The sequence below is a fragment of the Solanum dulcamara genome, chromosome 3 (assembly GCF_947179165.1).
Source record: "Solanum dulcamara chromosome 3, daSolDulc1.2, whole genome shotgun sequence".
Taxonomy (NCBI): Eukaryota; Viridiplantae; Streptophyta; class Magnoliopsida; order Solanales; family Solanaceae; genus Solanum; species Solanum dulcamara.
The window spans coordinates 78,127,640-78,153,418 of record NC_077239.1 but is presented as its reverse complement, the minus strand read 5'-3'; the positions used below and the strand labels follow the sequence as shown (position 1 = coordinate 78,153,418).

Sequence of the window (25,779 nt, the reverse complement as noted above, 5' to 3'; positions counted from 1 at the left end):
TTGTTACATTATTATTATGATTAGATCTTGTAATGCGATAACGCAGAATTTCCATCCAGGCCTCTATTATGGACGTAAAGAGTGTGGTCTTTCACAGTGGTTGTGCGATATTTTGGAGGATTATCTCCTGATAACAATTCAGAAATTGGTCCATAAAGCTTGGAAGATTGAAATGTATTTTCACCAAAGAAGCATGCAACTGATATTCTTGATCTATCTTTGTTTGCAATTGCTCTGTGCTCAAGACTTATGTACTTGTCATTTGACATGAGCTGCAAGAAAAATAAGCACAACTTGTTGGTTTTAGTACAAAAATAAACGATGATGTACGTTTCAAATGGCTACAACGATTAATATTGTTTTTCATGCATATGGTCGGGGTGCATCAGACATCTATATACATTAGAAAGAAAAGAGTACTAGCCTGCAGAAAATCTCCAATGTTAACGACAAGAGCACCAGGTATAGGAAGAACATCAGCCCATTGATTCTGATGAAGAACTTGGAGTCCTCCGATATCATCTTGTAGAAGCACTGTGATAAAGTTATTGTCGGAATGTTGACGGATGCCCATGGTGAGTTCTGGCTGAGGGCATGATGGATAGTAATGGCATAAGCAACTAACATAACAACAATCCATATAATCTTTGAGATAACTACGATGGAGACCGAGACCTTCAGACAATAATTCAAGCAAGAAAAACCCCAATTTCATCACATCCTTGGAGTAGTCCATTAGTATTTCCCTACATTGAAACAGGACATATTTGTAAAAAAAAAAAAAAAAAGAGTAAATAACAGAGTAGAACATTTTTGGATCAAACTATTAACGATAGAGACATTTTTAGACCATATATACTATTAACTCGGGGCATTTCATTTTTCAATTTCACATATTTTAAGGACATTTTTGACCCTTTTTCGTAGAAGAAATGAACATATATATGTACCCGCATGCTGTTGGAAATTCTTGTGGACTAGGAGGATTAGGATGCATGAAACAGAACATAGAGTCTCTCCAACTTGCAGCTGGAACAGAAGGGCTATACAAATCAAGATTGCTAGTATAAATAACCTTTTTCCCAGTATCTCGAGTGTAATACTGTTTCTTAACCTCGTCATCTTGCTCGAAAAACTGTCGTGCTCCTTGCAACGTTTTGTCCAGGACAGATATTGGAATTCCATGATTAACCACTTGGAAGAAACCCCATGTCTTTGATGCATCTCGAACTTTGTCCACAATCTCCTTATGCTTGATCGGATCCTCATCGATGCCTTGGAGGTCTATAACTGGAAATGTGAACTGTGTTTTACATGTTTTCGCCCTGTATTTTGGTGGTAGAATGAATATTTGAGGTACTTTAGTGATTCCAGAATCATAAAGACCTTTGACACCAGCCTTAGTATCATCAAAGGCTTTTAATTCACTCATTTTGTCATAACTTTTCTGAATTGTGGCCTCAAAATCATCTTTTTTGCTAGAGATAACTGCCATCTTTTTGCTCTGATGTTATAAACAAGATGGCAGCACATTTATACTATAACTCAGTTATGAATAGATCCCTTACAATAAAACACTTACCGTTTTAGTTGATAAAGTTTTTGTGACTTAACAGTTATAGCAAATACAATAAGTTATCTTAATGTGATAAAAAATAGTTTGGCTGCTTAACTATTATAATATATAAAATTAATTATTTTAACATGATAAATAATACTTTATAACGTATTAAATTAAATAAAACTCAATAAACACATCAACAACGCATCCAACATATATCACAATATGTTTGTGTGATCAAAATAGAATATCATACGTGGCGTCCTACAATATCATAAGGATCTCTCACGCGTCTTAAAATGTGAATAATTCTATTAATCTGTCCAATCAATATTTTGTGTTTAAATGATACATTGAAAATGGAGTTGGGCGATTAAAATGAAACACGATTGAATTAGAGTGTCAAAATGAAATTTTAGGAACAAGTTAAAAGGGATTGTGCATGTATTTGGCCTAAAAACAATGACAGTTGAAAATTTGTATAGATGAACCAATTAGAAGACTGATCGAGACTAACCAGAAGATTCTTATTATATTAAAGACATGATCATTATTAGAGTATATAATTAGAGAATAGTATTAGATAATTATACGGAATATTGAAATAACATTGATTCAAACAAAACATTTATGATATTGAGAGGCATAATTTCAACTTGAATTGGGAACAATGTTGATCTCAACCTCTCTCTGTCGTTATTAATTTTATTAAGAAAGAATAAATGAGGCCGTTGCACATTCTAATGGGTAATGTTCGAGTTATGCACAATTTTTAATTTTTGTCTTTAACTTTTTGTCTATTTATATATACTTCCTAATTCTAAAATAATTAATGCTATAGATAAAATTTAAAAAAAATAATCAATTCTCTCTTGATGATTTTTAAATTGAAAAATACTCTCGTCGTTCTATTTTACTTATTTATTTTAGATTTTGCATGCCCTTTAAGAAATAATGATTGATATAAGTATTTTAACATAGTACCTATATTAATTGATGTTTATATAGTATTAGATATTGAAAATAATTTGTGGAATAAGTAATTAATATTAAGGGTAAAAACATTAAAAAAATTGATATGTTAAAAATGACAAATAAAAGAGAAAATCTATATTTGAAATAGTGGACAAGTAAAAGTGAATAGAGGAAGTATTTGGGAATAATTAATTTTTTTTTGTATATATGACCATTATAAGGGGGTGAAGGGAGTGCTCTCTCCGTTTTATATTACTGTACCCTTGTTGATTTGGCACATTCGTTAAAAAAATATTAGAGATATATTTTACCAAACTAATGTATCTATATATATCATATCTATCTATTTATAGTTATATCTATCTATCTATGTATCTAAATCTACATCTATCAAAATGATGAAAGTTTTTAAAACGTTGATTAATTTTTTTGTCATTCATTAAAAGGCTTTATAATAGATAAAATTGTCATTTACTATTTTCCTCTATTAATTACTATCATTTAATTATTATCCTAATATATTTTTAATATTTAATACTTTAAAATTGACTAAAATATTGAATATTGACTATAATAAATATATAAAAAGGTTATGTATAGGGATGACTTAATCAAACCCAACCCGCCCAATCCAACTCAACTCGTTTAAGTTTGAATTGGTTATTGACTCAACCCATTTCAACCCATCAGAAATTGGGTTGATATATAATCTGAATTGACTCATGAGAAATCTTCTTAAAATATTTTTAAAAATCTTTTTTTTTTCAATTTGATATATTATATACAGCCATAATAAAGAAAAAACTAATTTTATTGGGTACTAAAATAGTTTAAAAGAACAAATAAAACAATTAAGCTTAGTAAAAATTAAATTGAAATGGGTCTTGACCCGTTATATAACTCATTACCTAACTCATTTTGACTCAAACTAATTTGAGTTGGATTGGATTATGTTGGGTATTGATCCAATTGTTATCTTTCATTATGATCCACTCATACTTGACCCAACCCGCCTAATTGGCATTCCTAGTACGTAAAGTATATGGGAGGGTTGTGTATGTGAATCTTTTCTAATAAAGATATGGAAAGGTTGTGTACGTGAAGGGATCCTAAAATAATTAATTATGGGAAGACTCCAATGAATATGGAAAGTTCTGCTTGTTACGTGAGCCCTAAATATATGAGAAGTAAACTCTATGGGAACATGAGAAGTTTTGCTTGTGTACGTGATTGAAGATACGTAAAGATTTTCTAATGTCCTTCTAAAATATATGAGAAAAGAACTATTAAAATAGATGGATTTATGGGAAACCTGATAAAATATTAATTAGTGTTCTTTTTATTTACGAATCCTCTACTTCTATAAAGGGATTTCTTTAAATAGTTATTATTTGATTTTTATCCTTATATTTATACTTTGAAATTTATTTAAATTATAGTTATTAAATCTTACTTATTAGGTAAGAACTCCTAATATTTAAAACTATAAATATTTCCTTATTTGAGGTATATTAAAGATCTTAACATTTAAAATTTTAAAATCAATACTTTTACCTTATATAATTTTATTTAAATTATGGTAAATAAATAAATAAAAGAACTAAAAATATTTAAAAATTAGGTTCAAATCTTTTTAAATATATTTTTAAAATAAATTTGTTCGTCTTGTCACATTTGGTCACTTTCAAAAATTGAATTTAATCAATGTGCATTGACTTTGTGTGATTTTACCTTATTGAATTTAATCAATGAATGAAATGACTTGCTCCGATACTCTTGTTGTTCTTCCCTACTCCTTTTAATGTATTTCTATGTTGATATAAATGCGTTGATATTGTTTTAGAAATGGTTGCCTAAATGATGCAGAGTAGTTTTACCTAATATGAACTGATTCACAGTTTTCGATGATGCCAAAAGGGAAAGATAAAAGGGTATGCATTATAAACCCAATTTAACTAACCTAGTTCACTCAAGTGTTCCATGCTTTAGTGTTAAGAGGTGAAAATAGAGGAGTGAGATGGGGAGCAAAATGCCATATGTTTGTCATCATTCAAAAGAGGGAATTTGTTGGGTCTAGCAAAGTTTTGATGATTGACGAAAAGCTATGAAATAGGTAATCACACTTGGTTCACGAGAAACTCTTTCAAGAAACTTCTATCTACACTAGTACTATGAAGATAAAGTCAAGTGTGCTCAAATCAAGGAACACAATTACTTCATATAAAACACAGTGAAATAATCAGGTGTTGAATATTGAAGAGTTAGTGTTTGACTACAACACTTGAAGAAAGGAGTTAGAATTCAAAAGGAGTTCTGATGCCAAGAGGAGTCTCAAGTGAAATATATCTCTGTGAAGAAATTGTATAAATATGAGATTCATTTAACCATGAACGTTTTTATGCATTTCTAAAGCTGTAAAAGCAATTCTCAATTGAGCAAGTTGAGAGATTGACTTTTGAAGTGAATCACGATACAGTGGAACATATCGTAGAACATGGTGCTAGTTAAGGATCTTTGGTTGAGTTGGGTTCATTGTAATGTATTAGAATTATTTATCGAGTTGTATTTTTTATGCTTTCTAGATCCAGTTGAGTTATAAAATTGGAGTAGGATCATTGTTTTAAGTTGGGATGACTCGAAGACTTGGGAACATAAATCTATTGAGGTTTGTGTTGTTTTAGGAATTAGAGTTAATTTCTTAGGCTACTGAGTTTGTAATCCAATTGAATTATAAAATTGGAGTAGGATCATTGTCTTTTATGTTGGGATGACTCGAAGACTTGGGAACATAAATCTTGGGTGGTTTGTGTTGTTCTAGGAATTAGAGTTAATTTCTTAGGTTACAGAGTTTGTAATCTTCATTTGTTATTGGCTCATTGAGTTTGGTGGAATTGGGTTTAAATCTTGTAGATGTATAGGTTGTGATATTTTACACTCTTGTGAGCCGGGTGTTTGTGAGTCAGCCTTTCGGTCAAAAAACAACGTCGATGAAGGCCTGTAGGTGCACTATTCCGTAGTCTTTACTTATTGTACCTATTGTCTACTAGTTTTTGGGCATGCGCTTTGAGCATGTACCCCATATAAGTATAAAAAAAATATTTTTTTTGCCATATAATATACTTAAATTATAAACTAAAAAGTGTGATTTTCTAACAAATGATTTGTGTTTAACTCATTTTTAAGGGTAAAATAATTGAGCGACTTTTGTTCAATTGAATTTCCCTATAATCACTGATTCATCATGGAGAAAAATGTAGTTAGAGTTTCAATGGGTAAGATAGAAAGAATTATTGAAGACATTTGCAAAGCAGATTTATCAATGAAAAAAACAGGAGGAGGAGAAAAATAATGGAATAACTCATCTCGTCATTTATATTAAAATTATAATTGATATAATTCTAGAACTAAATAATATTACCCATTTAAATACGGAATAAAATAATTTCACGAGAGATATTTCAGAGTTATTATCCTTAATCTCATTGATTCCTAAATTCTTGAGCATCGTGGACAAATTAAACTATTCAACCACTTAAGTAAGTTTAGAAATTAGAAAAAAAAAATGTTTTATCAAAAGAATGATCCAAAAATAAGTGAACATGATATTCCGTGGCATCACCACATCTCAAAGAAATCTATGAATTCACAAAGTTAATTCCTCTATTATAAAATTTAATTAGATAAAAAAAAATATGTATATTAAAAAAATGCTTACACGTCTCCATATACAATATGTATAGCCTCCAAAGGCTAATTCACAAGACTACGGAAGGCTACACAAATATTTCATTGAGCAGTATGAACACATATGTGGGTTTCTTCTCTTGATTTCACATTTGTGCTGCTTTCACATTAGCCTTGCTTTCACATTTGAAAATACCGTGGCTTAAGACACAAAAATTAGCCTCACTAACCAAAAAATGAAAAAATTAGTTAACAAAGCAAATAATTTTATTAGATAATTAATACTATAATTATAGACTATAGAGAAAAATAGAACTATATATTGCCCAATGATAATGTAATCAAATTCGTTTAAAAAAATAGTGAAAGGAATTGATATTGAAGGAGAAAAACTGAATCATTTTTTAACTCTTCTGATCCATTAAGTCATCAAAAAGCTAAATCAAATGTTCGTTATCTATGATCATTTGAATAATCTTCTCAAATAGCTAGTTACCTTAGCATAACAAATTATTACAACAACTACAATCCATCTAAAGGCTAAAACATGTGGAATTTTACATTGACACCCAAATAATAGTTACCTTTCAAATCAACGTTTTCTTCATTTTGTGTTTTTGATCTTCTCCTCCATTCTACATTAGCTTCCATTTATAATAATGAGAATATCATGTTGGCTTGATTTTAATTAGGTGACATAAATTTGTACATTTAATAGCGAGGAGGTTATGAAAATGAAAGAACTAAGATTTATGAATATTACTTAATTACTAATATCAATTAAGAATAAGAATTATGAACATGAAGGGGTGTGAGTTATGGAGATGACTTTTTAAAATAAAATAATTTATAAAATGATAAACATAAGCAAAGACAAAGAAAAATGACAAATATAATTCTTGGCCAAAGACATATATGTCACTTCAAAAAAATGATATGAAGGGCCAAAAAAAGAAGAAATAAATATTTGGCCAAGGACAAGCACATTACTCTTCTTTATCTAGTTATATATATATATTTTGTTATGAAAATTTTCCTTCTCCTTCATTATTAATTGGATATTCATTGAATTGTTGGGTGAATTACAAACACGGTTTATATCTAACTGATTAACATGAATGGTTAGAATGTACATTTTCAATTTTGTACAAAATAATAATGTTTGGTTGGAGGGCAAAATAATCTTTCAACTTTTGAGGGGTATTTTATTATTTCAACTTTCAACTTAGTGGCTTCCCACTTTTAATATAAATATATATATATAAGGTTAAGCACTAGGTCTTGTTGAATATCACAAATGTTGACCAGAAAGTTGTTGTGTAACAAACCAAATAACATTTTGTAAGTATGAAATATATAAAGTAGTTTCTATTACTCATTAATAGTAGTTTTACTCACACCCAACAACTAGATAAATAGTAATACTCTCTCCCGGGTCTTGTGAAACATCACTTATTTTAAACAAGAAAGATGAAAAGATAAAACATGACCAGTTTACTTAATAGATTAGATCTTGTAATGCAACAGCGCAGAAGTTCCATCAAGACCTTTATTAAGGGCATAAAATTTGTAGTCTTTGGTTGTGGTTGAGCGATATTTTGGAGGATTATCTTCTGATAACAATTCAGTAATTGGTCCATAAAGCTTGGAAGATTGCCATGGAGTTTCACCAAAGAAGAACGCAACTGAATTTCTTGATTTGTCTTTGTTTGAAATTGCTCTGTGCTCAACACTTATGTACTTGTCATTTGACAGTAGCTGCAAAAGAATAAACACAACTGATTGGTTTCAGTACAAACACGTTTGAAAATATATAAAAGGATTAATGTGGTATATGAGTAGTACTAGCCTGCAGAAAATCTCCAATGTTGACGACAAGAGCACCAGGTTTAGGAGGAACATTAACCCATTGATTCTGGTGAAGAACTTGGAGTCCTCCGATTTCATCTTGTAGAAGGACCGTCAGAAAATCACTGTCAGTATGTTTGTTGATGCCCATGGTGAGTTCGGGTTGAGGGCACGCTGGATAGTAATGACACCAACAACTAAGATGAAAACAATCCATATAGTCTTTGAGATAACTACGGTTGAGACCGAGACCTTGAGACAATAATTCAAGCAAGGAGAACCCCAATTTCTTCACATCGTTGGAGAAATCCTTTAGTATTTCCCTGCATTGAAACAGGACATATTTGTAAGAAAACAGAGTATGCTTGGTTGGTCTAAAAATGTCCAAACAGTAGGGACATTTTTTTTTTCAATTTCACATAGTTAAAGGGAAATTTTACCCTTTTCCATATAAGAAATGAACATATATACGTACCCGCATTCTATTGGAAAATCTTGTGGACTAGGAGGATTCGGAGCCATGAAACAGAACATTGAGTCTCTCCAACTTGCAGTTTGAACAGAAGGGCTATACAAATCAAGATTGCTAACATAAATCACCTTTTTCCCAATATCTCGAGTGTAATACTGTTTCTTAACCTCGTTATCTTGCTCGAAAAACTGTCGTGTTCCTTGCAATGCTTTGTCCAGGACAGATGTTGGAATTCCATGATTAATCACTTGGAAGAAACCCCATGTTTTTGATGCATCTCGAACTTTGTCCACAATCTCCTTATACTTGATCGGATCCTCATCGATGCCTTGGAGGTCTATCACTGGAAAAGTGAAGTCACATTTTTCCAAGGATTCCGCCCTGTTTTTAGTTGGCTGAACGAATATCCGAGGTACTTTAGTGATTCCACCATCAACAAGACCTTTCACACCAGCCTTAGTATCATCAAAGGCTTTTAATTCACTCATTTTATCATAACTTTCCTTTTGAATAGTGGCTTGAAAATCATCTGTGCTAGAGACTACCATCTTTTTTGCTTTGATGTTATAAACAAGCTGATGGCAGAACAATATGTATGTCACTACATTTATACTTTGGAAGATTTCCACCAAAAAGCACGCAACTGATTTGTCTTTTTTTTTCAAAAAAAGTCACTTGCGTGCAGAAAGAAAGAGTAGTAACGTGCAGAAAGTCTCCAAGATTGGAAAGAAAGAACAGTTAGTGAACAAGATTTATATTAATTACGTATACAAATTGAAGATTTCCACAAGATGTTGGATCTTTGTTTCAAACCACAGGTTAACCACTACGTCTCACTTGAGAAAATTGAGTAACAGTCTTAAATAATATAGGCCTGGATATAGGTTGCCAACCGTTAGAAAAAGTTCTCAATCAAAAAAAGTCATATTGATTTGGTCCAATGGGATGGGTTTAAATGGAATGTGGATCTGATTACAGTGATTAGAAATTTTGGGTGCATATTAGAATTTTCAAATTTTAAAAAGTTAATCTTCTCTCTTATTTCAAAGGCATAATATATAAATGTGACTTTTAACTTTGCATCATTTTACATTTATGTCCTTTAACTTTTGGTGTGCATAAGTAGACATGTATAAAATTAAATAAGTAGATGTTGACACCCAATTTTGGCACTACATAATATAAAAAAAATGAGTTTCTTCAATTTTAAAATAATTAGCTTGCAAAAATAAAAATATATATATATATATTTTTTTTATATATATTCTACCTGTAGTTTAAAGGTTGTATTGGATAATACTCTATTATAAAGTTAAATAGTTCAAAATGTTATCAATTGAGAGAAGGTAAGTAAAAAATAAATAAAAATATAAAAGTTATTCATGAAAAAATTAAATTGAATTTGGCTAGAAACTCTATAATATTAAAAAAAAAATCTTGTCCCTTTTTCCTTTGCATTTAATATTGCGGAATCCTTTGTTGTTTTAAGTTTGCAAATACCTGCATATATATTTTTATCATGAAAATTTGAATCGTTTTCCTAATATCTTACTTTTTTTTATTTACATGTACACTCGGGAGCGCATTTGGAGTTGTGATGACTCCATCTCTGTCCAAATCAGACAAGCTATCAATATATGCATTTTTTGGCTCGAGTCTATAGTGATTTGCTCACTCCAAAATCCATCACTTCCTCCTCGCTTCAAAGCTTTAACAAACATACTGACAGTGATTTTATGACGGTCCTTCTACAAGATGAAATCGGAGGACTCCAAGTTCTTCACCAGAATCAATAGATTAATGTTCCTCCTAACCCTGGTGCTCTTGTCGTCGACATTGGAGATTTTCTGCAGGCTAGTAGTACTCATATACCACATTAATCCTTTTATATATTTTCAAACGTGTTTGTACTGAAACCAATCAGTTGTGTTTATTCTTTTGCAGCTACTGTCAAATGACAAGTACATAAGTGTTGAGCACAGAGCAATTTCAAACAAAGACAAATCAAGAAATTCAGTTGCGTTCTTCTTCAGTGAAACTCCATGGCAATCTTCCAAGCTTTATGGACCAATTACTGAATTGTTATCAGAAGATAATCCTCCAAAATATCGCTCAACCACAACCAAAGACTACAAATTTTATGCCCTTAATAAAGGATTGATGGAACTTCTGTGCTGTTGCATTACAAGATCTAATCATCATAATAATAATAATGTAACAATAAGTGCTGTAGTATACCCCTTAATTAAAATAAGTGATGTTTGTGGCTTTTAATTTTGTTTCAAAATAAGCGACGTTTTTACCTTTTTCATTTTATTTAGTTATTGGGTGTGAATGTAACTAGTGCTATTGAGTAATGAAAACTAAGTTTGTGCATTGTACACTTACAAAATGTTGTTTGGTTTGTTATACAACTACTTTCTAGTTAGTGTCTAATTTAATTTTGAAGAACAAAATATGAAATATAATGATATCCTTATATTATGTCAAACTCACAAAATCCTTAAGAGTATATTCGATATGGTGGCCATTGAGTTTTTACTAATTTACGAAACCATCAATTTGATAATTGAACATATACAAAAGAGTTATGTTCTTTCATGAAAGAATGCCACTTTAAATGTGGTGACTTTTGATGAAAATATGCATCTTGTTTCAAAATAAATTAACTTAGCAAAATATAAAGAAAGACAGATATAAAATGAGAGAATGGAGAGTATTTTCTGTATTAATATCATAACATGTAGGCTATTTATAGCCGGAGAAGGGGAGAGAGTTATAATCAAAAGCAAGTGGTAATATAATTGGGTAGGGAAAAGTAAGGGGACAAAATTAATGGGTAGGAAAAGAACAAATGAACAACCACTAGTATAACAAATTAGCAAAAAATGTTATATCAGGACTGTTGCGTTAGCAGGATACATAAATGCACCAATAACACTGAGATATGGTACTTCGGGACCATGAAGTTCTTTATTCTCTTCTGGAGGTCGAAATGGATCTTTTTCCACTTCAAGTGATTGAACAACCATTAGAGTACTTAATGGATATGCTTTGTTCATGTAAAATCGTTTTAAGATTTTCTCAATGTAGACAGATTGGTGGACAAAGACCCCGTCTGCTAAATGTTCAATTTGTAGACCCAGACAAAGTTTTGTCTTTCTAAGGTTTTTCATCTCAAATTCTTTCTTTAGATATTCAATCGTCTTTTGGACCTCTTCAGGGGTTCCAATAAGATTTATGTCATCAACATAAACGGCGAGTATAACAAACTCTGATTCTGTTTTCTAATTAAAAATATGTGGACAAATTACATCATTTATATAACCTTCATTTATCAAGTACTCACTAAGGCGATTATACCGTATACGCCCTGATTGTTTCAGACCATATAATGATATTTGTAATTTGATTGAGTACATCTCCCAAGACTTAGTACATGCTTCAGACAATTTTAATCCTTCTAAAATTTTCATATAAATTTCATTATCAAGTGAACCATATAGGTAAGCTGTAACTACATCCATTAGATGTATTTTAAGATTTTTATGTACAGCTAGACTGATGGGATATCAAAAGGTTATTCCATCCATAACAGATGAATATGTTTCTTTATAGTTGACCTCAGGTTTTTTGAGAGAATCCTTGTGCAACAAGACGTGCCTTGTATCTAACAATTTTATTTCTCTCATTTCATTTTCGCATAAAAACTCATTTATAACCAACTAGTTTTACACCTTCAGAGGTTTGGACTACATGTCCAAAAATCTCACGTTTAGCAAATGAGTCTAATTCTAATTGAATTTTCTTTTGTCATTCTGGTCAATCACATCTACGTCGACATTCTTCGATGAATTTAGGCTCAAGACTTTCACAATCTTGCATGAGATTAAGTGCAACATTATATGCAAAAACATTATCAATCGTGATATTTGATCAATCTAAATTTATCTCATCACTGGTAGAACTTGTTGAAAGTTCTTCATTCACTTGAATTTTGGGTTCACTGATTTTTTCAGGAATATTCGGATTACTCAAATCTTGACCTTCTTCAGGAGGTTCTTTTGTAGTATCATCTTTATTATTTCTTATGTTTCTCTTTATAGGATTTTTATCCTTTGAACCCAATGGTCTACCACGCTTCAGGCGTGTTTGGAATTCAAAAGCTATGATACTAGTAGATGGTCCTTTGGGACATCAATACAGATAGGCATATTCACAACAGGGATATATGACTTAGTTATCCATTTCAAATCAGTAAATACATTTGGCATTTGATTTGCTATTTTCTGTAAGTGGATGATCTTCTGAACATCCTGCTCACATGTGCGGCTACGTGGATCAAAATGATATAGTGATGAAACTCCACGCAATTTCTCTTTAGGTTCCTTTTTCTCTTCCTCTAATTGCAGAAAAATTATTTCATCAAATCGATAATCTGCAAATTGAGCAATAAAAAAGTTTTCTATCAACAGTTCAAGATAACGAATTATGAAGGGTGAATCAAACCCAACATATATGTCCAACCTTCGTTGAGGGTCCATCTTTGTACATTGTGGTGGTGCTACAGGCACGTATACCGTAAAATCAAAATTCGTATATATTTGACTCATGACCAAATACTAATTATGACGGAGAGTATTTATTATAATTTATCGGTTTGAGACGTACAAATGTTGCTGCATGTAAGATAGCATGACCACAAACAGTAATTGGCAATTTTGTTTTCAGAAGTAGAGGTCTTGCTATCAATTGTAGGCATTTAATAAATGACTCTGCAAGTCCATTTTGAGTATGAACATGAGCAACAGGATGTTCAATTGTTATTCCAATTGATAAGCAATAATCATCAAAAGCTTGGGATGTAAATTCTCCAACATTATCAAGGCGAATAGCCTTAATTGGACAATCAGGGAATTGCACCCTTAATCTTATTATTTTTGCTAACAAATTCGCAAATGCCAGGTTGTGAGATGATAAGAGGAACACATAAAACCATCTTGATGATGCATCTATTAGGACCATAAAATATCTAAATAATTCACTAGGTGGATGAATAGGTCTACATATATCCCCATGTATATGCTCTATAAAGTCAGGAGAATCGATGCCAACATTTAGGGTTGATGGTCTGACAATTAATTTGCCTCGATAACAAGCAGCACATGAAAATTCATCATTCATAAGAATCTTCAGGTTCTTTAATGGATGTCCAGTTGAATTTTCAAGAATTCGTCTTATCATTATTAATCCAAGATGACTTATTCGATCATGTTATAGCGTAAATGTATTTAGATCAGTAAACTTTTGGTTTATAATCAAATGTGTTTCAATTGCACTGATTTCTGCATAATATAGGCCAAATGATAAAGTTGGTAATTTTTTCAAAATATATTTCTGGCATGAGATACTCTTGGTTATATCAAAATATTTAATATTCATTTCATTTAGTGTTTCAACATGATATCTATTTCTGTAGATATCTTTAAAACTTAATAAATTTCTTGGGATTTAGAAGAGAATAGTGCATCTTCTATAACAATCTTTGTCCCCTTAGGCAGAAATATAGTAGATTTTTCGGAGCATTTAATAATTTTTGAATTATCAGAACTTGTAGTAACATTGCTTTTCTTCTAAGCAAGTAGAAAAAATATTTTTCGTCATTAAAAATGCATGAGTCGTTCCACTATCAATTACACAAATATCCTCGTGATTGATCATTGATCCAAACAAAATTTGAGGCATATCCATATTTTTCTTCAAAAAGAAATAAGGTAAACGTTATAATTAAAATATGGCTCATTAATCAAATTTTATTTATTTACATGAATTAAAAAAAATATAAACATATTATTTAGTACATACAAATGAAAAGAAAATTATTTAAATATTATTAGGGTTATCAAAAAACACTCACTCTTCCCCATCTACTCTCACTCAACTCATTCTACTATCATCCTGGTCAACTCATCACAATCGAAAGCTCAAGACTTACTTTGGTTCATTACCCTATCATCTCCCCCTTAGCTCAAAGGCAACAACTAAAGGATACTAACTAGACACCCAAAGCAATTCATAAAATTGAAGCCTCATTCAAATTTATACTATCTCATATACACCTCTAAGCCTCTTCTTACCAATGACTTAGCCTTAATTCACTATTTACATCTGAGGGTCGCGTAACCCTCCATTCATTACCCCCCCTCACTCCTTGCAAGTTAATATCTTAATCTCTCACATACGTCATGTCAAGCCTACTAAATCAAATCTTAAAACTAGCACTATCATAATCATTCATTACACCTCATTACTCACCCTATAGATACTTCACTCTAGTTGTAGGCCTCAACCAACCACCATTCTCACTATTTGAGTTCTACTCCTCTAACTCCCTCTTTCTAACTCTACAATCATTCTACCAACCATAGCTCACCATGCCTCAAACCACATTCCATTGGATGGTGAGACTTATCATTTAGATACACAACTTCCCTCTCAAACATAACATTCAAATAAATATTTAGAGATGAGATTCTAGGATACATCTCGCTCTGGCTCAACACATGATCCATATGAATGAGAATGCATTCTTCCAAATCAATAGAGTTAAACACATTAATCGGCTCCTCTCAAGCCTTGTGCACTCTCTTCACTTTCTCAAGACTTTATCTTAACTCATTAACAAGAATCTTAGATTTATTGTTCCAATTACCTTGAGTATGAGGGGTAGTCGAATGGATTTGAGCAACGCACGAATTAGAAGGGAACATTTATAGAGTTAAACTCTATCGCACAAATTCAGAATATGAAAGAGGTGAAACAATTCCTAATGTCCTATAGCCTCCTGATTATAAGTGTAGTGCACAACACACTTATAAGCAAGACTCTACTAGACACGGCTTCATAGACTCCCTATGACTCTTGAACTCTGTGCTCTGATACCATGTTTTTCACGCTCCGAGAGGGTACCCTAGACGTGACTGGCACTTGAAGACCATTGCTGGTCCCCAAGCGAACCACTTGGTTCAATCACACATCCATTCACTATCAATCAATCAGCAGAAAGTTTAAAATAATGAAATAATTTAATGGGCAATCCAAATCAATGATCTAACTCAAGAAAGAAAGGTCATGGGCCAACAAATCAAACTTCAATCTTTGTCATTAAAATAGTTTGATAAAAATAATTCAAGGAAAGAAAATACTCAATTGACCCATCATTATCTAGTCTATGAAGCCTCTATCACTACTATCTAATTGATGACAATGACATGTTCATGGCTATCTCAAATCAAAATAAAGAGGGCTCACTCAACGCAAGAATAACATAAGCGGTGTCCTCCGAATATAAAGGAGGACTCACCAATACGTTGAGTGTGAATAGATCCTCAATGGTGCTCCTATTGACGATCTCTTAAACCTGTCTTTGCATCATGAAATGATGCAGGTCTAAATGAACGTCAGTACATGAAATGTACGAGTATGTAATATGGCAGAATGAAATATACCTCAGGGAAGAATAACGTTGGTTCAAATATCTCAAATTAAAAAAATAAGAGAGACTCAATCAAAGTGTCATAAGTCTAAAGTAAGAATACATTTTTAGACAAAGACCAATCATATACCATACAATCCAATCCAATCATGTACAATGTAGTCAATCAAATTATTTACAATTCGATCACATCCAATCACATACCACTCTATTCAACCTAATCACACATCATTCTATTCAATCCAATCCAATCGTACACTGTCCGATCACATATCATTTAATCCAATTCATCACATTTCACCTAATCTAATCCAATCATACACAATTCAATCATATATATTCTGATTCAATCCAATTCAATATGTATATTCCAATTCAATCCAATCCAATTATATGCAATTAACTCCACCATAAAGTCAAAGGACTCAGCTCAATAGATATGCAAATTAAATTATGCAATGTTTTACAATTCAACCCAATCATATACAATCATAATCAAACCAATCATATCAAGCACAATCCATTCAATTGGGAGTTTTTCTAACCAACAACTATCACCATATGAGCGAGTGATAGTACAATAAGCCGACGTTGTTGCCACGTTCGTTCATACCTTGCCAGGGTAAGAACGAATCAACAATCATGGATTTATAACCAATCAAGTCTTATCATGCCAGGATAGTAATTTAGGAAATATCCGACTTTAACGGTTCAATCCTCTCCTATGTTTGGTGACATAGTTTATTGGTTCGAGTATGGACTATACTCTTACCCAATTCGGTGCTCGATACTCCTCCCAAAACTCAATATGCTCATATCTATCAAGTGAGTAAAATACTCAAAATACTTATTTAATCTCACTGGACTCTTTTCAAAACTCAATCAAATCTGGCCTTATTGGACCTTCTTTCAGATCGACTCATCTTAAATCATCAAATACTTCTCTTTAAATTTGATACCATCTCAACTCAATGAATGCAGAAAATATTAGATGCATTTAAAACATAATTTCAACCCCTCAACTCTAACTCAAAATAGATATTTTTATGTAAAAATACTCAACTCGTTTATACTCAAAATACTCATGTTCAAAAATAATTAAAAGACTTCTCAAACTCAACTCATGCTTAAACTCTTTTTAAATCATAGATGAAAATAATCATTCTTTAAACTCAAAAATAGTGTGTAAATAATTTATGCAAAATGTTCACAATCATTTATTTAAAACTCCTTCTCAAAAGATCATTTATTTTTAAAATGTTCATAAGACTCCAATCAAATTAAATTATGCAAATCACATATCACATAATCACATTAGACTCCAATCTACTTTATCACACAACATCCTCATCAATATAACCTCTTCATCAATCATTCTACATATGTTAAATAACCGCCATTCACATCATTATTCACACCATCATCAAACATCATCATTCACATCATTATCAAACATCATCATTAACATCGTTATCAAACATCTTGCTCCAAAATTCTTATTTAATTCTATATTCTATTTATAGAAATAAAAGTGACATTCTAGCTCTATCAATATTTCATTTGTTTTTATACCCTTCACATTCATAACTATCCCAAAATTCTCATATAACTCAAAATTAATTTCATCAAACTCATGTAAAAGAATACCTCATTTCACTATGAAAAATAATATTGTTTTTATTATACATAAAAACCATCAATCTCATCCTCAAGTTAAATTATGATCAAAAAGAAATCTCATCTTGAATTCATGTGAATGAATACATGAATTCATACTCTCAACAAAGTCAACTCAAGAACATCATTAACACATTTTAGTAATATTCTATAGTTTAGGAAATTTCAAAAAAACCTTCATAGAAGGTTCAAATCTTTCACAACTTCTATCCAACACATCTATGGGCATATGGAAGAACTCATTCCATATTTTAGGTTAGCCTTACATACCTTGCTTGAATATCATCCCACCAAAAACCAAGACTTGACTTGAAGATCTTGAATCCTTGAGCTTTTGAGGGCAAATCTTGTTGGAGATGTTTGGGAGAGAAGAGAATGGAGATTAGGGCTTTTTAGAGAGAGGCACAAGACTTAAAATATGGTCCAAATCGTGAAGTCTAGAGTATATATAATTAGAGAAAAAGTCCAATTTGCCCTTCCTCAAAAATCTGGAAAACTGGGCAAAATCCTACTAGCGCTATAGTGGCGCGTCGCGCCATTGCAGCGCCAAGCCAAAATGGGATTAAAACCCTGCACACCTAATAGTGGTGCGTCGCTCCAAGGACCAAACTACTGAGGTTATTTTCTGGCGCTATAGTGGCGCCGGGCGCCACTGGAGCGTCAAGCCTAAATTTTCTGCAGTTAGAGTCCAGGCCTGTAGTACTAGTCTGTAGTAAAAAGGTCATAACTTTTGGCTCCAAACTTCAAAAATTACAATTTTGGTGGAGTTGGAAAGAAGACTCAAAGACCTTTAATTTGGTAGGTGATGGGCCACCCAGTTCGTTATATTCAAAGAGATATAGTCGTTTGAAGTTGACCCTTATACTAACTCATCCGAAAACTTAATCGATTGGAATTCTTTGGACTCGGTTTGGTGTTAGAGATCCCTTATGACCCCTAAAAACTTCTAACACACTTCAAATACTTAGAAATTAATCTTAACTCATATATAAAATTACAAGTCCTTCAGTTCGAGTCTACACACACACGTGAAGGAATGTTCGAGTCTTTGCGGAAAACAATTCTGGGGTGTTACAGGACATGACCTCTTTCTTGTTGGTTATAGTTTGTTTGGTTCACTTCAGGAAGTGGCAAAGAACCAACGGGCCAACTATCATGATTTTTCATTAACAGTTCGTTGTGACATTCAGCAATAAGAAGATGAGAAAGTAATTCAAAATATTTCTTAAAACCCTTTTCATGATATTGCTGTTATAGGAGCATATTCGCGGGTGGAAATATGGAGTATATTTTTTTAAGTTTGTCTTGCTCAGTGATTTTTTTCTCCGCATAAATTTAACTGTGCTATAATTCTAAACAAGGCAGAATTATATTCAGTTATATTTTTAAAAATCTATTAATCTCAAATTGAGTCAATCGTGACGTATTTGTGGAAGGATGACCAACTTCAGGTGGTCAAATCTTTCTTTTAGATTCTTCCACAGTTTAAGAGGGCCTTTTAATGTGAGGTACTGTAATTTTAACCCCTCGTCAAGATGGTGAGGGAGAAATATAATGACTTTGATACGGTCTTGACTAGATGTCATATTGTCATCTTTGATGGTGTCTGCCAGACCCATCGATTCTAGGTGTATTTCGTCATCTAGTGCCCATGATGAGTAGCATTTTCCAGATATATCAAAAGCAACAAATTCAAGTTTAGAAATATTCGACATTTAAAAAAACTAAAATTCTTACCCTTTTGTTACCTTTTTAAAATAGCTCAAAGTGGTGGAGGCTCGTGCTGATAATGTGTTATAAAACAAATTAACTTAGCAAATCAAGAAGAAAGACGGATATAGAAAGAGAGAATGGAGAGTATTGTCTGTATTAATATCATAACATGTAGACTATTTATAGTCGGGGAAGGGGAGGAAGTTATAATCAAAAGCAAGTGGTAATACAATTGGGTAGAAAAAAGTAAGGGGACAAAATTAGTGGGTAGGAAAAGAACAAATGGACAGCCACTTGTATAACACATCTACTAAATAGAATTATTTGTATAGACATGAATGTTGGTGAAAGGCTATCCCACCTTTTGTTGGTCGATAAAAATGACGATCAATTAATCATTAGTAATGATAAGTGTTTGTTGATAAGTGTTGATTTAACACAGCACTTATGGGGGGAGAGTTATTCTTACAGCTAGTTGGGTACTTAATTGAGTGCCCCATAAAAAACACAATCTACTCCACATGAAAATGAAAAAGAAAAAGTTCAACTTGAATTACTTCAAAGTGTGGAGGTATTTGGCTAAAATGCAAGTTCCTAAATCAAAAAGGGTAAAATAAGATCGAAAATTGTTGATTGTATTTTCATAGAATATACCATCAATAATAAAGGATTTCAATTTCTGAATCACAATTCAAAAAATTCTAAAATTGAGTTAATACAGTGATAATCAATCAGACTATGCTGATTTATTGAAATTATTGTGTTATGACAACCCCACCATATGTCTTTAGCGGCTATTAATACGGTAGTTACTGAAATTCATCACATAACTGGTTGATAGAACTACTCATTATGTCTTTTCAATAAAGGTCATCTTCTTTAATTTAGTGAACAGATGTCACTTGAAATGTTATTACTTTTCATAATAAAATGAGTTTGTTGAAAGACAATCTTTTAAAAAATAAGATGGTTCATTGAATGTATAAGTTCATTGGTCTTATCGAAAAAATCAATTGTTGATAATGATAAAAATTGACAATTATTTGAATTTCTCATCATTAAATGTGTTATTAATTGGAAAAGTCTTGTCTGTCCCCCGATCAAGTTTAGCACATAGTGATAGAGTGTCTAATTCAGACTACATATCATATTAACATATATCCTCATTCCTCAACTATATGACTCGTAATATGATTATTTTCTGAATCGTTTTGCGGTTAAGTAGTATCTAAATAAATAACATTTAGAAATAGTTATTACGGGTATTCACATAAAAGGTTTGTTTGGTAGGGAGGAAAATATTTTTACTAGGAAAATAAATTTTTTAAAAATGGAAAAATGACTTCATTAAAGAAAACAAGAAAAACAAGTTTTACAAGTGACACATTCTATGTTTATTGTATCCTACCCACCCACCCAATGCCCCCAACCCCCATGACTATCCCACCCCCACCAACCAAGAGGCTCCCCTCCCTACCCCCTCCCACTCCTATATTATTTTCCTAAATTACATATAAATGCACTTGAGATAAACACTAGAAAATAAGTAAAAAATCAATTTGTTTTTCAGAAAAACATTTTTCATGAAAAATATTCTCCTTCATATCAAACATACCAAAAATGTGTTATCTCCTTTAATGATATACATCAGTCTCAATTAGAACAAGCTTAAAATTTTTCCATTTATTGAGACTAGCTAATACATATAATTAAAGGAGGATATATATTTTAAATGATTAACTTATCTACATAATTAACACTTGAGAATACATATAAAAAATATTCCAAAAGTTGAAAAAAGTCTCTGATATGAATAGTTTATCATGTGTTCAGTTGCATATATTCACTGACAAATTTAAAGAGATATTTATATATTAAGCCTTCAATAATAGTCTTTCTCTTTCTTTCCGTTTAAGTGATGATAATGTTATGACATAGTTTTCTTCCAAATATTGTCACGTAACTTCTTCATTGGATAAAAATTCTTGCGTTACAATCCCTGCATAACTAGAATGTGAACCAAACGAAAACTTTAGATTTTTAAGTGAGATAGATTTGAAGTTCCATCAAGTCCTTTCTGACTGAAATAATCATAGAAATCCTTCAATGTCGTTGCGCGATACTTTGGAGGATTATTTACTGATAGAAGCTCATCAATTGGTCCATAGAGTTTGGAAGATGGCAATGACCCTGAGCTGAAGAAACTTGCTACTGATATTCTTGGACCAATTTTGTTTGACAAAGCTCTATGATCTACACTTTTGTACTTGTCATTTGATATGAGCTGAAAATACAAAGTTTAAATAAAAATAATAAGTTGATTATAACCTGTTAAACAATTGAGTCTTAAAGAGACTTCTATGGAGAATAGAAGGTTAAGGAGAAGAGGAAGATTCAGGGGCCACTTCGACTGATTCCATTGTTTTTTACTCCATGTATACACATATAATAAAGGGATAGTCTGGTGCATGAAGTATCCATATTGTTCACGCAAGGTCGAGGGAAGAGCCACACTTCAAGGGAGCGTAATATAGACAATCTAGCCTAATGCAAGCAGTGGGAAATAATTTGACTTTCTAGTTACACACTCCCTCCATCCCAATTAATGTGGCACAGTTAGAATTTTGTGAGTCAACCAAATTTTTCTTTAACCAAAATTTTTTTATAGGTCTTTAATTAAGATATTTAAGTTGTTAATTATTGTGATTTATAGTATCTTTTTACATAGTTTTTAAATATATAAATTTTATTTGAAAAAAAAAAAACTTACTGAATTCATGATCAAAGTTTAGAAGTTTGAATATCGAAATTTCAATTGTATTATATAAATTGGGACAAGAAAGTATCACATAAAATGGGTACTCTAGATATTGTCTTGAGAATTTTCAGTATATGTAGTAGTGTACTGAACTCGGAACTCTATCTACATAAGCAGAAGCATTCAAGAATCACTTGACGATTCTTATTTCAATTTTCCTACTCTCATCTTGGTAACTGACTTAACCACAATACTTATCAAACGATAGGACAAGTCGAAAGAGCTTCAGTAGTTACACTTTCAGATTCCACGCCTCAAAATTCGTGACCTATAGGTCACATAAAAATAACTCTAGTTACCGTTGCACCAATCTCCCCTTCAAACTATGCATACATATGCACACACAAAAATTAGTGTATACATACATATGATACTATCATACTCATTCTTCACCTGCTCACTCTAGATCTTGAATTCAACTGATTATTAAGAAGTAAGAATAAAAAAGACTTGCCTGGAGAACGTCTCCGATATTGATCACTAAAGCTCCATGTGTGGGAGGAACATCAACCCAATGATTCTGATGTAGAACTTGGAGACCTCCAATATGATCTTGTAGAAGGACTGTGAAGAAGTCATTGTCTGTATGTTTGCTAAGACCTATGGCTAGTTCTGGCTGTGGGCATGCTGGATAGTAATTGCACAAAATGCTTAGACCCTCTGAACATTCCATTTCTTTGAGATGTCTTGTTTTTAGTCCAAGAGACTCTGAGAGTAACTCAAGCAAAGTGCACCCCATTTTCATTACATGATGTGAGTACTCCATTACTATTTGCCTTCAAGAATACAAGTAAAGTTTATAAAATTTAGTTGTTGAAAGTAACTAATAACAAGTTTTTAAAAGAATTAAGTATGCAACATTTCTTATTTGTAAGTATATCATGCTCCTTCTAGATATTCCATATGTATTTTCTTTTATATGATATAGTATCTAACTAGACAGAGTCTAAGATATAAGTGGACTTTCATAGGAGTACTACTCATGATATATTTTACTCTCTTCATTTTAAAGTAAGTGGTATTTTTAGTAAGAAGTGTTTTTACTAACTTACCCTCAATTAAATGCCTTGAAAAAAAAGTAGCTCTTTAATGATTTCTTGATTATTAAAATTTAATTTATGTAAATAAGGATAAAATTGGAAGAAAAATATAAATATCTTCTTCATTTTATGAAACACCCCTTATTTTGAAACAAAATGAAAAAGAGAAAACACCACTTATTTAATTGGAAACGAGGAAAGTATGTGGCAAGATTCAGAGTAGGAATGTCAGACAACCTGACTTTCTTTGTGAATTCAAACATAAATACTTGAAGGTTTTTTCTAAAATTAGATTTATCTATTTGAAAATCATATAAAAATGTTATAATTTATAATAATTAATGGTTCAAAATATTCAACAAAATCATGGTTAAAGAAGAAACTCGGTGACTTTTCAAAGAGTAATATATCGTGTCACGTAAGATAAGATGGAACAGAGGGAGCATATTAATGATAGTAAAAGCAAACTACTAAAGCAATAATTGAAAAATTATGTTGATTGAAATACCAACTACATATCATAGATTCATAGTTAAAGTTGTGCAATGAATTGGATATTCTTGAAGGTTGTGAAACTTGTGTAGCTATGAAATGGTGTCAAATATTTTAAAACGTCAGAAAGAGTGTCATATAAATTGGACGGATAGAGTAATTTTCAGAAAATATATACCTGCAAGCCTCAGGCAATTCCTCAGGGTTAAGAGGAACAGGTCCGATAGTGGAATAAAGTGAGTCTCTCCAATTTGCTGCTAGAGCTTTAGGACTATACAAATCAAAATTGCTATTGTAAACCACTCTCTGTGTATAATCTCGATGATAATATTTCTTCTTAACGTCGATATCTTGCTCGAAGAAACGACGTGCTCCTCTCAGCATTTCGTCCAAGACTGACACTGGAATACCATGATTGATCACTTGGAAGAATCCCCATGTCTCTGAAGCATCTCCAACTTTTTTAACCATCTCTTTATGCTTAAAAGGATCTTTATTGATGTTTTCGAGATCTATTAATGGAAAAACAAATTGTGTTTCCTCTAGGCTCGGGGAAGGCCCCGAGCCTAAAACCTCTGGATGGATGAATATCCAAGGCACTTGAGTAATTCCATCATCAACAAGACCTTTAACACCGGCTTTCGTGTCATCAAAGGCTTTCAATTCTCTGTTTTTATCATAGTTTGATGAGGAAGTGTCTTGAATTTGCTGTACCATCTTGTAACGGAAATAGAATTTTTTACTAAGAAAATTCCAAAATATAAAGAAGTAAACATACGAAAAAGTCTTTTTATATAGTGTAATTTTTAGATAAAGGGGACTCAGATGAGCTCTCTTTCGATATCCTAGCTCCGAGTTTATTATAAGTAAAACAAAAGCTAGAGTCTCTTTAAACTATGAAATTCCATATTTGATACAAGTTTTGTAATAAAAGGATAGAAAGATGATAAGAATGAGATTCATTTCAAACTACTAATTAACAGCCACTTGTTTGGTAAATTCTTTTGACAATAAGCAGCAAATATTTCAGTTAAATCCTAGTGGACTAGTGGAGCAGTGAGTTATATATTTAAATGGCGGCTTTCACGTTTCTAAGGAATAATTTTATGAAGTCAACGCTTACGGTATATTGTTGTTCAATTAATATTTATAAACACCCATAATATAAGGATGTTTAGCTTAGAGGGAAAATGAAGGATTTATGTGGCATAATATATATGCATTTAACTTAGCTTCAACTGGTATATCTATGCTCTTCAATTTTGAATATCCATAAATAGACACTTAAACTATTATATAAAGTTGAACAAGTAGACACACTCATCCTATATGACAATTCGTGTGAAATACACTAAAACTGATTTGTATTACTCCCTTCATTTAAAAAAGAATAATCTGGTTTGACTTGTCACAGAATTTAAGTAAATAAATAAGACTTTTCAACCTTGCGGTCCTAAATTAAGGTTATGTCACATATATCAAAATGCTCTTTAATTTTGTGGTCTTAAACATGCTACGTAGAAAACTGAAATTAAAGTATTGCCACAAGGAAAGGGGTCATTTTTGTTAAACAGACTAAAAAAGAAAGTAGGAAATGAAGAGAGTATGTCATATAGCATACATAGTATGTCATGTAGAATGTGTGTGTCTACTTATACAAATTTAAGTGTCTACTTGTTCAAAAACAAAATTGAAGACAATAAATATCAATTAAGACTAAAATAAAGGACATATTTATGTGTCATGACTTATTTTTCGAAGGTTCAAGATAAACAGTATTTTTTAGGGGTAGGTGATGGTACACTAGAGCCGTAACTGATATGATAAAAACTCCACCATCAATTAATACAGCCTACCGACAAAAGCTTGGATGAAAAAATCTTCTGGATTATAAAGACGTGTTTAGTGCGCACCTCTAATACTGTTTACAGCTACTTTTCTTTGGGCATGTCTCAAGACTTCCACGGCTGTAAATATAAATGTATAGTTGGAAAAACATATCTC

The 25,779-nt window shown here is 31.8% G+C and overlaps 3 protein-coding genes and 1 pseudogene across 3 annotated transcripts; 1 reads left to right on the top strand and 3 right to left on the bottom strand.

Moving 5' to 3' along the window:
- LOC129883118 (1-aminocyclopropane-1-carboxylate oxidase homolog) lies at positions 1–1,508 on the bottom strand. Its single transcript, XM_055957701.1, has 3 exons — positions 951–1,508; positions 425–746; positions 1–272 (listed from the first exon to the last, which is right to left on the bottom strand). The coding sequence occupies exons 1-3, from the start codon at positions 1,493–1,495 to the stop codon at positions 21–23; spliced, it is 1,119 nt and encodes a 372-aa protein (XP_055813676.1). The 5' UTR covers positions 1,496–1,508; the 3' UTR covers positions 1–20.
- Positions 1,509–7,568: 6,060 nt separating this feature from the next.
- Positions 7,569–9,336, bottom strand: LOC129883111 (1-aminocyclopropane-1-carboxylate oxidase homolog). The gene is made up of 3 exons (XM_055957695.1): positions 8,544–9,336; positions 8,070–8,391; positions 7,569–7,978 (listed from the first exon to the last, which is right to left on the bottom strand). The coding sequence occupies exons 1-3, from the start codon at positions 9,086–9,088 to the stop codon at positions 7,727–7,729; spliced, it is 1,119 nt and encodes a 372-aa protein (XP_055813670.1). The 5' UTR covers positions 9,089–9,336; the 3' UTR covers positions 7,569–7,726.
- Positions 9,337–10,146: 810 nt separating this feature from the next.
- Positions 10,147–10,932, top strand: LOC129883117 (1-aminocyclopropane-1-carboxylate oxidase homolog; annotated as a pseudogene).
- Positions 10,933–21,233: 10,301 nt separating this feature from the next.
- Positions 21,234–24,732, bottom strand: LOC129883108 (1-aminocyclopropane-1-carboxylate oxidase homolog). Its single transcript, XM_055957692.1, has 3 exons — positions 23,954–24,732; positions 22,698–23,019; positions 21,234–21,709 (listed from the first exon to the last, which is right to left on the bottom strand). The coding sequence occupies exons 1-3, from the start codon at positions 24,490–24,492 to the stop codon at positions 21,458–21,460; spliced, it is 1,113 nt and encodes a 370-aa protein (XP_055813667.1). The 5' UTR covers positions 24,493–24,732; the 3' UTR covers positions 21,234–21,457.
- Between the last annotated feature and the right edge of the window lie 1,047 nt (positions 24,733–25,779).